General features: G+C 43.2%; 1 protein-coding gene across 1 annotated transcript in view; it reads right to left on the bottom strand.

The window, feature by feature from the left end:
• Positions 1-2,310: 2,310 nt before the first annotated feature.
• Positions 2,311-16,384, bottom strand: part of GPR176 (G protein-coupled receptor 176) — a 120,439-nt gene continuing 106,365 nt past the window's right edge. The window contains exons 2-3 of the mRNA XM_011228174.3: positions 10,386-10,638; positions 2,311-5,581 (exon numbers count right to left, since the gene is read on the bottom strand). Of these exons, the coding sequence (XP_011226476.2) occupies positions 4,459-5,581; positions 10,386-10,638 (1,376 nt within the window). The 3' untranslated portion in view covers positions 2,311-4,458. The remainder of the gene's footprint in view (positions 5,582-10,385; positions 10,639-16,384) is intronic.

Raw genomic sequence — 16,384 nt, 5'->3', positions numbered from 1 at the left:
CCCACGTCCAGCCCCACATCGGGCTCCCTGCTCAGTGGGCAGGCTGTTTCACCCTCCCCCTTTGCCCCCCCCCACTTCTGCTATCTCGTTCAAATAAATAAATAAAATCTTTTTTTAAAAAACCTTGAGTTCCAGTCCAAGGTCTTGAAAAAAATCGGGTGCCTGGGCGGCTCAGTTGGTTAAGTGTCTGCCTTTGGCTCAGGTCATGATCCCAGGGTCCTGGGATCCAATCCAGCATTGGGCTCTCTGCTCAGCAGGGAATTTGCTCCCTTTGCTCCTTCCCCTTACTCCTGCTCACTCTGTTGCTCTTCTCTCTCCCTCACAAAAATAAATAAATAAAATCTTTAAAAAAAAAAAAAAATCAATCTCCTAGGCCTCAATTTCTTATTGTAAGCAGGTTAAGATCGTCTATATTCTAAGTGCTATGACTATGTGAAGTAAATGGGCATTTTATGGAGAGAGATATTTTCTGAATTTAAAGAAAAACCTTGCCAACCATGGAATAAAATCGCTGAGGAAGACGCACACACTCAGTGCAACGTAATTTTCACTTTCCTTCAGGACCTCCTGTTAGCATGTGAGCATTCACTGCTATCTGTCTCTTACAGGGACTTGCTTCTCTCCCCCAAGCCACCTGGAGGGCAGGAACTGGATCTTAAGTACTTTCTACTCCACTATAATAGCATTATTAAATGCAGTAACATTTATTGTTCTGAACGAATGAATCTTGTAAACATTTCAGATACTTGCAGAAAACAGTATCAAGTGTCCCTGCGGGAGTGTGGGCGATGGCTGAGAGTGATTTGATGGCAGTGACTCTTACATCAAACGAAAGGTAACCTTGGTGCAGAAATAAAAAGGAGGACATCTGTGAATACTCTCAGCCGAACGATCGCAATCTTGGCGTTCCACCACGAGCTTCTTACCATTGACTCTGCACCCAATTACTCCACGATGATACTGAGGAAATCACAGAGCTAAAGGAAATTTGAGGAATAACACTGAGAAAAACAGCTGTTGGGCATTAAGTGTTTTAATCCAGCCCCCAGTACAGTTTAATATGATGTGCCAAGCGGGTATTCAAAAATAATCATAATAACGGCGGATTATAATGATCATCAGTACTTGGGAAGGTGCAGCGAAAGAATCAAGCCTTAATGCCATCTGTACTGTTTTTAGCTCTGTCTCTACTTGCTTCGTCGCTGAGAGCTAATGACGTGGCCATCTGTGCCTCTCGTCTCCCCAGCTGCAGAATAGAGAGCCTATCATTGCCTATAGAAAGCCTGCGGGCTGTGCTTTAATACCCTCCGGTGAAACATCACACGTAAGTACAAAGCACGCACTGAGAAGCCAAATGCTAAAGAGGGAATAAACTTGAAGACAGAGAGTATTATAAATTAAACCTCACTGAGATCTTCTAGATAATATTCTAATGACTCAAAGTAGTTAATGCAAAGGTACTTATACTGTGTTCACTTCAGATATTGTCTTAAGTAGATGGGAATATACATTATAAATAAACAAATTCCAGAATAGTTGAATTCATTCAACTCAGTATTTTTGAATAAATCTGAAATATTAGGTGGGTTCTAAATTTCTGACGCAAACTAGCATTACTTAAACTCGCTCTTAAAAGTAGTAGTAACTCTTAAATGTACTTTAGTGAATACACACCAAAAAAGAAAAAAGAAATATTACTTCTTGGTTACTGAGAGAATATGGAATTCAGAACAGCCTGTAACTGCCCAGTTCATAGAACTTATCTGAACGAAAGGAATTATCTGAGCAAACTGACATTATTTCAACCTATCAGCAGAAAGCCACTGGTTACTCTGACTCTGAAAGCCTAAACTGTCTTTTTTCTCAATTCCCTTTAATGATGCTTATGGTTTCTTCTATTTTGTTTTGTTTAGTCTGAGGGTGTGCTGCAAAATTCCGAAGGTTTTTAAGCTGATCTGTTTTTTATCTATATGTGAGGATTGTTTTAAAATATAACAAAAAGGCTTAAAACAAACACCCAAAACAGTCCCAGAGACAAGGACCTGCAACCATTTTAGCCGCAGTCACAAACCTCCCTATTTCCATGTAAGTGTATTCTACTCGGTTCGCATCATCCAGTTGGGACATGACTGGCATCCCGTCGGGGTAGATGAGGACATCGCTCTCCTGCACAATCATCCCCTCTACTTCTCCTCCCCCTTCCCAACATCACTGTAACTTTGACTGAATCAACATTCAGCGTTTACATTAATATGCCCACTGGAGAGGGAAAGAAAGAAACAAGAAAACAAAGCTCATTCAACTTTTGAGTTCAGAAACAGCTTTTCAGTTTTTTATTAAAATGGAATTCTTCAAAGACTAGAGAAATACACCTGGCAATGACCTGTTAGAAGTCAACCATCTGCTTCAAACATACATAAGAAATAACTCCCAAATTCTGTCTCACCAGAATGTATTAAGATGTACATATATATTTTCAGAACACCACCAAAGTGGCTACATTTGACAGGTTCTTCTAAAGTAGACACAATTTTCTGACAGATGATGTTTCCCCTGGAGGAACGTTGTAACAATTATGAAGGTTCTGGAAGATAAGCTTGAAGGGCCACAGTGAACTATCAGGGCACAGAGCCACAGGTGGCATGCACGAAGGGCCCAGGAGGCGGGGGACGCCAAGAGAGGGTATGGCAGTCCCCCATTTGTGCTGAGAGCACACAACACTGCAAGGAGACACAATGCGAAGAGAAAGGTTTTCCCTCTCTTAGGGAAGGGACTTTGAGTTTATATTCTGGAATCACAAGACACCACACCCAGGAAGAGAACAGGAAAAGGAAACTCCCTGCACATAGTCTAAGCTTCCTTGGAAGGACAATGGGCCAGTGCGGTTAAAGGAAGTGATCCATGAGGACCACTGCCTTTGGGATGCGGAAGGAAGTTTGCCCGCGAGAATGACCACTTTCACTCAAGCTTGCTCAAGGCACTGGATTGCCCCCCCAACACACTACTAACAAGAACAAAATGTCCTAGAGAGAAGAGTGGAGTGGGCCCTTGTTTTGCCGTCATTAAAAGTGAAGTGTCATCAATGGTTTGAGTTTAGCCTGGTGAGATCCACCCCAAAGTGGACTGGAATTGCTTGAGAGCCCCCACCCCACCCCCAGGAGGCTAATCTGTTGAGGACACTGTCTTCCTCCTCTACCCACTCTGACTCCTGCTAAAACTTTACCAGATAAGAGGAAGTGAAGGGCTCCCCTGGGCTAGGTGCTGCCTCAGCATTTTTAAATGATTAAATCTTTCTTCCTGTCCTCTTCCTCCTTTGTATCCAAAATGAAGGGAGAACCATAGTTGCAAAAAGAGACTGAAAATGAGGCTGGCCACACCTGGCATCTGAAGTCCTCATCAGAAGAAAGCCATCTTTGACTTCTCTCACTCTTTTGGGCAGCATCACCTTTCCTAATCAAGTATTTTTTGCGTGATGTTTCCAGAGGACCCAATTTACACTAACTCTGCATTTTAAAATCACCTTTTAATTTCAAAAGTTCGCATAATTTTTTTTCAACATAATTCACTCCTACTGATGGTGACATAGCCCCTTTCACGTGAAATCAACGTTGGAAGAGAAGAGACTACAGGGTATGGACATTTCTTTCTTCTCTACCTCTTAGCTTCTCTCTCACTGGTTGAAAAAATGCAATTTAAGGGGCAAAGACATAGTAAAGCATTTGTAGTCTTCTCCAACCAACACTGCAGACAAAGCTTTCTGAGGCTTTCAGTGGTGCCAGGAGAGCGTCAGGATAATCAAGACAGAGTATCTCCTCCCTCATCCCCGGGGCACATCTACCGCCTTGTCTGTCAAACGGGGGTGGAAGTGCCTTTCTTCATCTACATCCCAGTGAAAGAGATGAAGAGCTTCGGGAGAAACTGAGTCACACTATCAGGCCTTCCAGAGAAAAGGTGTCAAATGCCAACTCCGTATCTCCCCTGAAGGTACAGATCAATATGAAACGTGTTTAAATATCTGTCCTATTTGAGTCAATCGAATAGGCCTTTTCTTTGTGGCCACACCACTCCATAATTATCTTGGGCTTCCTTTAGAGTGCCTCTGTTCCCTCCGAGCTCATAGATGTTCTTCTCCCCCTGTACTCTCTGCTGGGCCCAGGAACCAAAGAGTCCTCAGAAACTGCACATGGAGTACTCATCCCAAGACCCATTGCACGCTGCCCAGCTGTTGTCTGCACAGAGAGGAACGCACACTTCGCTAAGGACACAGATCATGGAGATAAATATATATACTCCCTCAATAAAGAGGACAATTGGTCTTCTACAGATTTCCCTCTCGTTCAAAAAGCATTGGGCCCGCACTGGAGGAGGCAACCCGGACTTGGTGGCAGTGAGGTCCCACAAATCCTGGGGCCTGAAAGGGGAAGGGAAGGCAGGCGTGTGGGAGCCCGACAATCCTGACTAGGAATCCACCTTCGGAAAAATGCTCACTTTATTGTTCCTGCTCACCTTCCGCTCCACCCTGCCCACCTTGGGCATTTTTGTCTGAATAAGCTCCTCTGGGGTGTTCCCCAAGGGGGGAAGCAGTCGCTTCTTGCTGTGTCGGGTCTCTGAGAGCCACTGAGGTGGCAACTCAAAAGGCCCAAAGCCAAACTGCAGGGAGTACTTGTCAGGCAGCGTCTCAGGCTCCATGGGCGCTGCTGGCGCCACCTGGGAGAGCGAGTCCACGGTGCCCAGGAGAGGGGCCGCAGGTGCGCGCTGCGGTCCCCGCTCTCCCTCCAGGCAGGGACTGCCCATCTCCTTGGCCTGGAGGTCAGCTGACCCGGTGTACTTGGCCTCGCTCTCTTCCTCATCCTCTGTGGGCTTAAAGATCTGCTGCTGCCCGATGTGGAACATCTCCAGGAGCTGGCTTCCCGAGCGCAGGCTGGGCTCCAGGCTGGCGTCAGCCACCCCGCCCCCCGCGCTCACCACGTTCCGGCGGCTGTAGCGGTGATGCAACTGTACCAACGTCCCTACCAAGCACTTGCGGACGGACTTGTTCACAGTAAGAAAGAGCACAGGGTTGGCCAACAGAGACACCTTGGGCAGCCAAATGGCAGTGAGCAGCAAGAAGACAGACGTGTCGGGGACATTGAGCACGGTCTGGTAGACGACCAGGGTGGCGTAGGGCACGCTACATAAGATGAAGACCGTCACCATGGAGAGCAGCGTGGCGTGCAGCTCCGCCTCCCGCTGGGACGCATAGGGGATAGAGATGGTGTTCTGTGGGGTCCGCAGGGCCGCGATGATCACCTTCTTCTTCTGGCTGGCGCTCAGCGCCCGGCGGATGAGTATCAAGAAGAGGAAGACCACGGCCACAGGCACGATGACCGTAGTGACGTTATAGGTCAGCACGTACACCAGGTGGCCCAGCGAGTTGCTCCAGACTTCGGTGCAGGTGGACGTGGCATAGATGTCGGCCACGTTGGTCACTGCAAACACGGGCACGCTGGCCACCACTGCGTGGGCCCAGATATACATCACCAGTTCACGGGACTTGGCATCAGATATTTTTCTCTCCAGTGGATAAAGGACTGAGTAGTACCTGAAAATGCACAAGCAAACTTCATGTCACAGGAGAAAGTACAGTTTAAATGAGCGGACTCTGCATTACCAAAAGGGGGCGGGGAATGGGTCAAGCTCTTTTTTTCTGCCTCAGACGGAGGGAATCACTGGGGGAATTAGGAAGCTAGACCTTAAGTTTTGAGGACTTTGCTGTACAACAGAAGTATTACTAGGCCAAAAAATTAAAAAAAAAAAAAAGACCTTTTCAAATGAGCAGAGAAGAGCCCTGTCGTATGGGACTCTCAAGACTATCAGGAAAATAAGTGAGTAACTGCATTTCATAGCTAACTTTATAAATATTGCCACCAGCGTCAGATCCCAAGGAGTGCCCTAGATACAAAGGATGTCTCCACCTGCTGTAAGGACATCGATTTTTCAATTTAAGGGTAAAGGGTAACTTGTAAAAAATTTTACATGGGCTAGAACAAAGGCGCTAATGGAAAGAAATCTGTCTACACACGTCTAAAGCAGACTCATGCCATAATGCATGCATGGATAGCATTAGCATTCACAGCTGCTCGGGGCAGAGGAACCCCGTGTGAAGGACAGACTCTGACAAGGTCCTTCCACAAAATCAATTCAAAATACAAAAATGGGGGTGCCTGGGTGGCTCAGTTGTTAGGTGTCTGCCTTCGGCTCAAGGCATGATCCCAGCGTTCTGGGATCGAGCCCCGCATCAGGCTCCTCTGCTAGGAGCCTGCTTCTTCCTCTCCCACTCCCCCTGCTTGTGTTCCCTCTCTCGCTGGCTGTCTCTCTGTGTCAAATTAATAAATAAAATCTTTAAAAAAAATACAAAAATGATGTCTGCTCAATAGCCGTTGTTCCCATGATGACCACCCAGTAACCCTAGCAATCAATTAGTAAGTCTACAATGTCTGCATGATTAGATGTTTGCTAAAATCAGATCAGGCCTTTCTTCCTTCAAACTTTCACTTGATTATTCTGTAATCAGAATTCCAAAAGCACCTTGTTTCAATATGACCAATGACTTAGGGCAACTGAGTAATTCTTCAGACCGCAGGAACCACATCTGTCATGAAAGGGCCGTCACTAGCCATCAGAACTATGGTGAGCGCACATCTCCGCGGTCAGCTAAAGCTGGAGTCGACCTCACAACTCTATTAACGTTCATCACTCACAGGGCCAGTGAAGCAAGCATGCCCTCCTGTCATGAGATCTGTGCCAGGTACTGCACCAGGCACTGGTTACAAAGATGAAAAGACACAGGAACATCTCTAAACTCCGTGGGGGAGAAGGCATGCAAGCAAGCAGTTATAACCAAGGGGATGATGGCTCTTCTAGAGGGATGCACAAAGGAGGGACTGGAAAAGGAGCACCTCGAAAAACATCAACAGAAGGTGGCACTGTGGTGGAGTCTGGCAGGGGACAAGCTGGGGGAGAATGTTCCAGGCTGAGGGAGATACGATGGAAGCACAACATGACCACGGATGATCAGGAATGGATGGAACGTGGTGAAATGTGTCCTAGATCTCTTTCTGGGAGGGAAAAAAAGAGAAGTTCATAGGTTATGCATGCTCTCAATTTTTTTTCCCCTCTGAATATAGATACACTTTTCTAATCACAACTCCTTAATCCAATGTCAAAAAAAAAAAAAAATCCAATGCCAAGGTGCTACACCCACACATGAATACATTCCCATTCGTCACTGAAAGGTAACAAAACTACACTTCCACTATGTCCTGGAAAAGCACACGGGCTCATCAGAAATCATTTTGTTAATGTTTACATCTCTAGAAGATGATGCAGGAAGTGGCCTCCCAACGAACTCACTGACTTGGGAGCCAGCAAACGAGTATCCGAGAAAGAAGTGAGAGAAAGGATTGTCTTCCCTTCACCTTCATGTCCACCACCCTACATTTGCCAGTAATTGGTTTCCCTGCATAATAAAATAGGAATTTTTTTTTTTACCAGCCTTTGTTTTCTACTAAAAAGACGTATTTACTTTTTTTTTTAATGATAGCAAAAATACAATCAATTTTCCACTGGAAAGAAAATAATGATTTCTTTTTTTTTTTTTTTTAAGATTTTATTTATTTGACAGAGATAGAGACAGCCAGCGAGACAGGGAACACAAGCAGGGGGAGTGGGAGAGGAAGAAGCAGGCTCATAGCGGGAGAGCCTGATGTGGGGCTCGATTCCACAATGCCGGGATCACGCCCTGAGCCGAAGGCAGACGCTTTAACCGCTGTGCCACCCAGGCACCCCAGAAAATAAGGATTTCTTATCATTTACGTATTTCCTTGTCTAAGACTAAGGGCCCAGAAACCACCCACGGGAATTACTGCACTGCCTCACTAGGTATGGTAGCAAATGGGTCAGAATAATGTGTCCCCACGGTTGTTGCATCCTGTTTTAAGAATCCTTCAGGATTCACGGCAGCATTATTCACCAGAGCCCGAAAGTGGAAACAACCCAAATGTCAACCAGTAAAGGCAAACAAAATATGGTATAACCATACAATGGAATATTATTCAGTAACAAAAAAGGAATGGAGCAAACTTTTAAGAGTAAATCCTAAGAGTTCTCATCATAAGAAAAAAAAAATTTTTTTCCTATCTGTATCAGATGATGGATGTTAACTAAACTTACTCCAGTAGCCCTTCCACACTATATGTAAGTCCAGTCATTTTGCTGTATACCTGAAACTTACACATTGCTATATGTCAATTGTATCTCAACAGAACTGGGGAAAAAGGGATGAAGCACCGATGCTTGGGCACCGACAAACCTTGAAAACATGAAGCTGAGTCAAAGAAGGCAGCCACAAAAGAACAGTGCATGATTCCACAATATGAAATGTCCCCCGCCCCCCAGCAAAGCAAACATACAAAGACAGAGAGTAGATTAGTGGTTTCCTAGATCTCCAGGGGGGGAGGGGAATGACTGTAAATGAGCAAGAGGTCTCTTCTCAGGGTGCAAGTGCACTTTCCAGATATTCAAGGACCTCTTTCCAAGAACGAAAAAGACACACGCCGCAAAATGGCATCGCATGGAGCACATTCAGCTTGTTAAAGGAATTGAGTGACCCACGTAATCTTTTTTGAATGAAAATTAGTCACCAAGATTTAAAAACAATAAAATTCAGGGCGCCTGGCTGGCTTGTAGGTAGTGTGTGTGACTCTTGTTCTCGGGGTTGTGAGTTTGAGCCCCACGTTGGGTGTAGAGATCATTTAAACAATAAAATCTTTAAAAATAAATAAAAAATAAATAAAAATGGCAAAACTCCAGATTTCTGATGTCTCTTCTAAGAAAACAGAAAGTCCTGCCTACTAAATCTAGATTCCCACAAAGTAACTATCAGCTGCATCTGCTGAGTTATCGACCCCCAAGAGCAGGAATGCAGACACAAAACCCCAACCTAGCCAGTGACACCTGGCTTTGTCTCCTGTTTTACCTGCCCCTGTAATGATGAATTTTTACTGAGAAACTCCCAAAGAGCCAGAGTTGATGGTAGAGTGTTTGCAGACAATGTATCTAAGGAAAATGGGCCAATCGAAAGAGAAACCTAGAGAAAAACAGACAAACACTGATGCGGCCTATCCAAGCACAGGCCATAAATAATTAATTTTTCTTATCGCAGAGGAACCTTAGGTTCAGAAAGGTTAAGCCACGTTGCCCGAAGCAACCCAGCACAAAAGCAGTGTGTGGGTAGGGCTTACAGCCAACTTGAGGCTCCAGACTCCCCCTCTCTTAACCACGAAGTCAATGACTCCTCCTAGTAGGCTGGGAACTTTGTGGGCCTCTGTGTCCTTCCATGCAGGTGACCCTGGGCAGCTGATAAAATCAGAGTTGCAGGCCTGTGGCTGAACTGACGTCACAGATTGGCTCTGCAATCCACGCCCTCATATGTCATTAAGGTATCAAATATGTTTTGAACGGATAAAGAGATTAAAAATTCCAAATTCATCTAAAATCCAGTTAAATGTATCAATGAGGATAAAGTCAGAAGAGCCAGCACTTTCTTCTCAGCAACTTTTCCTCTCTATAAATCTTGAAATCAAAAGTATTTATGGATACAAAATACTTGTCAGCTCTTGTTTGCTTATTTAGTTCTATTCTCTAAAATGTATTATTATTTCAAACTGTATTCATGAAGTGCTCACAACAAAAGAAGGCAGGAAGCTGTTGATTACTGATATCTTTACACTTGACCCTGATAAATTTGATCCAATTATGTACGATGGCAGTAGCTAAGATATGATTCATTTCCAAGTGAACACCCTTTTAAAGAGGATGGGAAGAGAAAACCACCACCACCACAATATAAAATCTTGGAAATCAATCCTCCAAAGGAATTCTGGTATTACCTTGCCAGGTCCAACTGGGCTGTCTAATCATTTCTTAAATAATTACTGAATTGTCCCCTTGTTCTTCTAGAAATGTTTTCAGCCTACATCAAAAAGCACTAATTGCAGCGTTATCAATCAGATGAGCAATCTACTACAAATCGCAACACAAATACCACCAATTCCAACCAAGCTGAAGCTACACCACGACCCAGCCTGCCCCAGCAACCTCAGGGCGTAAACACCCCCCCATGCCCCATCTTTTCTCAAAGTCCTATCTCCCGTAGCTGCCGTGAAATCAACAGGTGTTTTGTGAGGCATCTGTTTCAGACATTCATTCTCTTTCTGTTGACAGGAGGGGACTACAAAGCAGTGTGTGGAACACAGACGAGTCACTCTTAGCTTTGTGATGCTAATTTTTCAATGCACTTGAGGGAAAAAAAAAAAAAAGTTGAACCCCTGGCTAACCGATCTTACCTGTCCAAGGCAATGGCAGGGAAGCTGAGAATAGTCACAGAGCAGAAGACTTTGTGCAAAAATTTGACGCCCTTGCAGAAGAGCATGGTGTAGATCCACCAGCAGCAGTGAGGACTGGTGCTGAGGACGATGTCAAAGGGCACGCAGACCAGGCTGGCACAAATCCCGGAGCAGGCCAGGTTGTTAATGAACCTGTTGGTGACAGATTTGAACACGGTTGTGCGGCAAGTTGACCATAACACCATGAAGTTTCCTGGCCAGATATGCAAAAAAAAAAAAAATTAAAATAAAAAAGTTTTTTAAATTAAAAATAAAAAATTAAATGAAAAGAATGAAAGAGGACAAAAAAAGGAAAGAAAGGAACAGGTTAAAAAAAGATCGAAAAACCACACTTGAGAGTTGATTTCAAAGGATTTCATGCAAATACTTACATATTCTATTGCCAATTTATGTGAAAGTATTAAATCACTTATGTACACATCAAAAAGTCTAGAAGGCTTTTTGGTGGTGAGTTTTGTTATTTAGTTTTAAACATAACAGTATTAGATGATGACTCAGTCTCATTTGAGTTTAAAGAATTTTCTAGGTGTTACTTAATCTCAGGGAGTCTACTCTTACCAAGTTTGCAAATGACCCCCACACGCCGCCAAACTCTGCAAGAGAAATATGACGCAAGCCACACGCGTAATTAAAATTTTCTTCTTCTTTTTTTTTTAAGATTTTATTTATTTATTCAACAGAGATAGAGACAGCCAGCGAGAGAGGGAACAAAAGCAGGGGGAATGGGAGAGGAAGAAGCAGGCTCCCAGCGGAGGAGCCTGATGTGGGCTCGATCCCCTAACGCCGGGATCACGCCCTGAGCCGAAGGCAGACGCTCAACCGCTGTGCCACCCAGGCGCCCCAAAATTTTCTAGCAGTCATAGTTTGCAGAATTAAGAAGCAGGTGAAATTTTAAAAAGTATACTTTATTTAATCCAATATATCACAAACATTGTTTCAACATGTAATCATTACTTTTTAAAGTACTGATGAGGGATGCCTGGGTGGCTCAGCAGGGAGCCCGATGCAGGACTCGATACCAGGACCCTGAGATCATGACCTGAGCTGAAGGCAGACGCTTACCCGACTGAGCCACCCAGGTGCCCTCATTCTGTTTTATACCCCCAACACATTTCAATCTGCACTAGTCACATCTGAAAGTCCTCAATAGCGCTGGCAGCTAGCGGCTATCCTGCGGGATCGTACTGTTCTAGACCTTTGGCAGCAATGATGCAATGACACATCTTTGAGCATTCTCCTATTGCAGCTTCCACAGGCCTATAATCTCCTGGTTTTCCTCCTACCCTCCCACTCTCTCATGTCCTGGCTGCTCTTCATCTTCCTGACGAGGCCCTTGTCTATCCTCTCCCTAGGCAAGATGACCCATTCAGGTGGCTCTTCATCAAAATGCTAATGACTCCCACATGTGTGTCTAATGTTAGACCTCTCTTCCATTTCACACTCCTATTTGCAACAATATATCTGATTCCCCTTCCCCCTCAATCTGTTACCACTGTCTTGGTCCTCAAAAGCCTACATGATCTGGTACCTACCTGCCTAATCTCACTCCTCTTTTCCCTGGGCTAACTAGGCACCAGCCACTCTGGCCTTTCTTTCCATTCTTGAAACAGGATCAAAGTTGAGCCTGTCCCAGTGCCTTTGCACAAGTTTTTTATCCTGCGTAACATGCTCCTCATACGCCTGATTCCCTTTAAGTTGGGTCTTAATGTAACTGCTGCCTCCCCAGAGAGGCCTTCCTTAACCAGCTTTTTATTTTAAATTCTCACTGCTCCTCCCTCCATGACATTCTACTATGATGCCCTGTTGGGGTCTTCATAGCTCTTATCATAATTACTGATTTGTTTACTTGTTTCCCTCCATCTCATGAGGACAAAAACCATGTCAGTGTTGTTCACTGTTACAGCTCCACTGCCTTGCTCAGTATTTGGCACAGAACAGAGAGTCAGTAAATATTTACTGAATAAATGGATTTGTAATCAGGAGACAAATAGTAATCAAAAGTCCCTTTGGTAAGATAACACCTTTGGTAGTATGTCCATCATGTGAGAATATTCTAAGTCAGTAGTTCCCAAACCTCACTGTGCATCAGAATTACCGAACCAGACATAACCACGGTTAAGGGGTATGGAACTGAGAATGTGCACTTAATAACAACTTTCCTGGAGGAAATTTCAGAAACACCAGTTCTAAACAGAGGCTGTAGTCCCCACCCAAGAGCCTCACAGGGTCCAAGTCTTTGCATAAGCAGGGCATCCTACGTTACCGGTAAACCTTGTACCTGGTGAGACAGCCAGGTACATTGGGTCAATCAGTCATGACCCAAGGACATGACTGCCTCCTGAGCACGTGCTCAGAGAATGCGCTCTCATGCACAGAGCCCTCAGCTCAGCCTCACCTGTAAGGAGAGTGATAGAGCCAGGGAAGGAACTGCAGGGCTCCGGGCTGCAGCCAGTCACTGCAAGGACCTGCCTCAGTGCCTTCGATGTTCACATAACTTATTGTCAAGAGTCCTCTCCCAATATGATATTCTACAGCTACCTCTTATCTGCCAGACACAGAAAAAAACAGTCACTGTGTTTAAGTAAGTAGGCCAGCTCCTTCCAGGAAATTCTCTCCCAAACTTTCCTTACATTGGTATGTTGCCTTGGTGAGAAGAAACCAGCAATGTGAATATATACACATTTATTCAGTGTAAGAGCTGTTTATACGAATACCACCACCTCAGGCCCCCTCCCCCTTTCCTGTCACCAAGGTGAGAGACTGAGCAATAATGAGGTACTTGAGGCTCCACCGATTTGGAGGACTCTTCCCCTGGCCTTGTCCCACTGGAGCACAGATTAGGATCCTGCTGAAGCATCTTTCCTCACTTAAGTTTTACAGAGAAGACTTAAACTCTAGTAACCATCCAACCATGAAACAGCCCACTGTGGCCAAGCTGTGAGCACAGCAACACAGTACACACTCACAGCACACACAACCAAGAGGGGAAGAAGAGGTGGAGGGTGATGGCACTGGGACACACCTACATTCCCTGGGACTACTGTTACTCTATCATTCCTCCCAATCTAAAATACAAGTAAGATTTCTCTCTACACATATACTTGCTACTTAAAAATAACTGACGTTGAAGACACAGACCTGTCGGTTAACTACTATCATAGACAGTGGTTGACAAACCTTGAGGAAATAACCAGGCAATTTTTTTCCAACTAAATTTTGCCTCTATAAAATTTTGACTGTGGCTGTCCTTTTTTTTTTTTTTTAAAGATTTTATTTATTTATTTGACAGAGATAGAGACAGCCAACGAGACAGGGAACACAAGCAGGGGGAGTGGGAGAGGAAGAAGCAGGCTCAAAGTGGAGGAGCCCGATGTGGGGCTCGATCCCATAACGCCGGGATCACGCCCTGAGCCAAAGGCAGACACTTAACCACAGTGCCACCCAGGCACCCCTGTGGCTGTCCTTTTTAAGTGGTTCACAGGCTTTGCATGTTTGAGAGCAACAATCCTGTGTTAAAGGGACTAATAACCAAAATGAAATATTCCAAAAATATCTTGGAAAAGAGTATGCTTTGGGGAATCCTCCTGGGAAAACAGATAAACTACTCTTTAAAAACAATCAGATTCCCCAGAGACTTACAGCAGCAAAAAAATCCATGGTCATGTTTTTACAGAAGGATAACATACCACTCAGAACATTCTAAAAATTGAATCTTGAAAAAAAGCAAGCGAACACTGGAGGTAAATGTTAAAGTATAAGAAAAGTCCTAAGACAACAGACTGCCAAGAGAGAGGCCAAAGTGAATGAGCAAGGGTTAGAAAGTTACAGTGGAATGTTTACACTCAGCAAACACCATGCAATGTAAGAGCAAAGTCAAGCAAATTAGGTCATACTATTCCATAACAGAAGAAACAGAACAGACAACTACTTTGTGTAGAATGCAATTTTAAATTTCTTCTTTGCTTCAGTTTCCAGCCAAAAAAATAACCAAGAACAGAGTCTCTTAGGTTAAAAGAATTATAAAAAGAATATTAGTAAATGCTTCTAATTAACATGCCAGATGATAACAGGAATGATTTTTAGCCTTTTTACTCAAAGTGGCTTTCCTACAGACAGCAAAGAGCTGGCCCTTACTTCCTTAACTGATCTGACAATCTCTTTTAATTTGTGTGTAGATCATTTACTTTAATGTAAATACTGGTATGGTTGGAGTAAAATCTGCCATCTTGTCAGTTGTCTCCTATTTGTCCCATCCATTTTTCACTCCTTTTTTCTTCTTTATCTTACTAATTTTGGATTGGATATTTTTTATTTTATTTTTTTTTAAAGATTTTATTTGTCAGAGAGAGAGCGAGAACAAGCACGGAAAGTGGCAGGCAGAGGGAGAAGCAGGCTCCCTGCTGAGCAAGGAGCCCAATGCAGGACTCAATCCCAGGACCCTGGGATCATGACCTGAGCCGAAGGCAGCCACTTGACTGAGCCAAACCATGTGTCCCTGCATTGAGTATTTTTTAGAATTCCATTCTATCTCCATTATTGTCTTATTATTTACACATCTTTCAAAAATGTTTGTAGTGGTTTCCCTCTGTTTACTGTAATTTATATCTTTAATTAGAGTGTACTTTCAAATTCTATTATAGTGCTTCACATGTAGTCTAAGAATGTTCTAACACTATATTCCTAATTCCTTCCTCCTAACATTTGCACTTCCATTGTCATACATGACTTTTATATAAACTATAAACCCAAAGTACATTGCTGAAAATTTCAGCAGTCTATTTTGATTAATTTTAGAGTAATTTAAAATAAAAGAAAAAAGCTTTTTATATTTATCTTTAAATCACTTTAATCACTTTGGGAGATCTTCATTTCTTTGTGTATACCCAAGTTTCTGCCTGGTATCATGTTCCTCATGCCTGAAAAATTTCTCTTAACATTTCTTGTAGTGCAGGTCAGCTAGTAATTAATTCTCGCAGAGTTCATCTGAAAATGTCTCTTTTTTCCTTCACTTTTGAAAGACGTGTTTGCTAGGCATAATAGTTTCTGAGTTGAGTAAGGTTTTCCTCCAGTACTTGACAGAAGTTGCTTTACTGTCTTCTGGATTTTATGGTTTCTGATAATACACATGCCTTAAATCTTACCTTTGTTTTTCTGCGTGTATTCTATTTTCTCTAACTTCCTTCAAGATTTTCTCTTTCTCTTTGGTTCTTAGCAGTTTGAATATGATGTGTCTAGAAGTGTGTGTGTGTGTGTGTGCATGTGTGTACACCTGGTTACAGCACTCTGACCTTCTTGGATCTATGCTTTGATATCTTTTATTATTTTTGGAAAATTCCCGGCCAGTCAATATCTCTTCAAGTATTTCTTTGGCCCCATTCTCTCTCACTTCTACTTCTGGGATTCTAATCACATGTAGTTTGTGTGGTAAACAGAATAATGCCCCACAACCAAAGATGTCGATATCCTAATCCACGCAACCTATGAATATATTAGGTTACATGACAAAGAAGAATTAAGGTTCCTCTTCAGCTGACCTTAAGACAGGGAGATTAAAAAATTCTCTATCTGATAATTTCAATACCTGGATCATACCTGAGTTAAGATCTTTGATTCTTTGTCTCTTGACAGTAGGCTATTCTTCTTGCTTTTTAAGACTCATGATTTTAGGTTGAAAGCTATATATCATCTTTAGGATAGTAAATACTAGTAAATGATATATACAGGACATTTGGACAAACATGCATTCACAAACACTCACACACAATGACACCAAAACACAATTTAGGTCAGATTCCAGATCCCAGGCCATGGGTCAGCAACCTCATTTAGTAGTCCCATAAATATACACAGGATTTATAGACAAAAACCAAGAAATAACATTTGTTAAACAAATATTATTTATATATAAAAAAAAAAAAAAAAAAAAAAAAAAAAAAAAA

The sequence above is a fragment of the Ailuropoda melanoleuca genome, chromosome 5 (genome assembly GCF_002007445.2).
Source record: "Ailuropoda melanoleuca isolate Jingjing chromosome 5, ASM200744v2, whole genome shotgun sequence".
Taxonomy (NCBI): domain Eukaryota; kingdom Metazoa; phylum Chordata; class Mammalia; order Carnivora; family Ursidae; genus Ailuropoda; species Ailuropoda melanoleuca.
The sequence above is the reverse complement of the archived record's forward strand: the minus strand, read 5'-3'. Positions and strand labels throughout refer to the sequence as shown.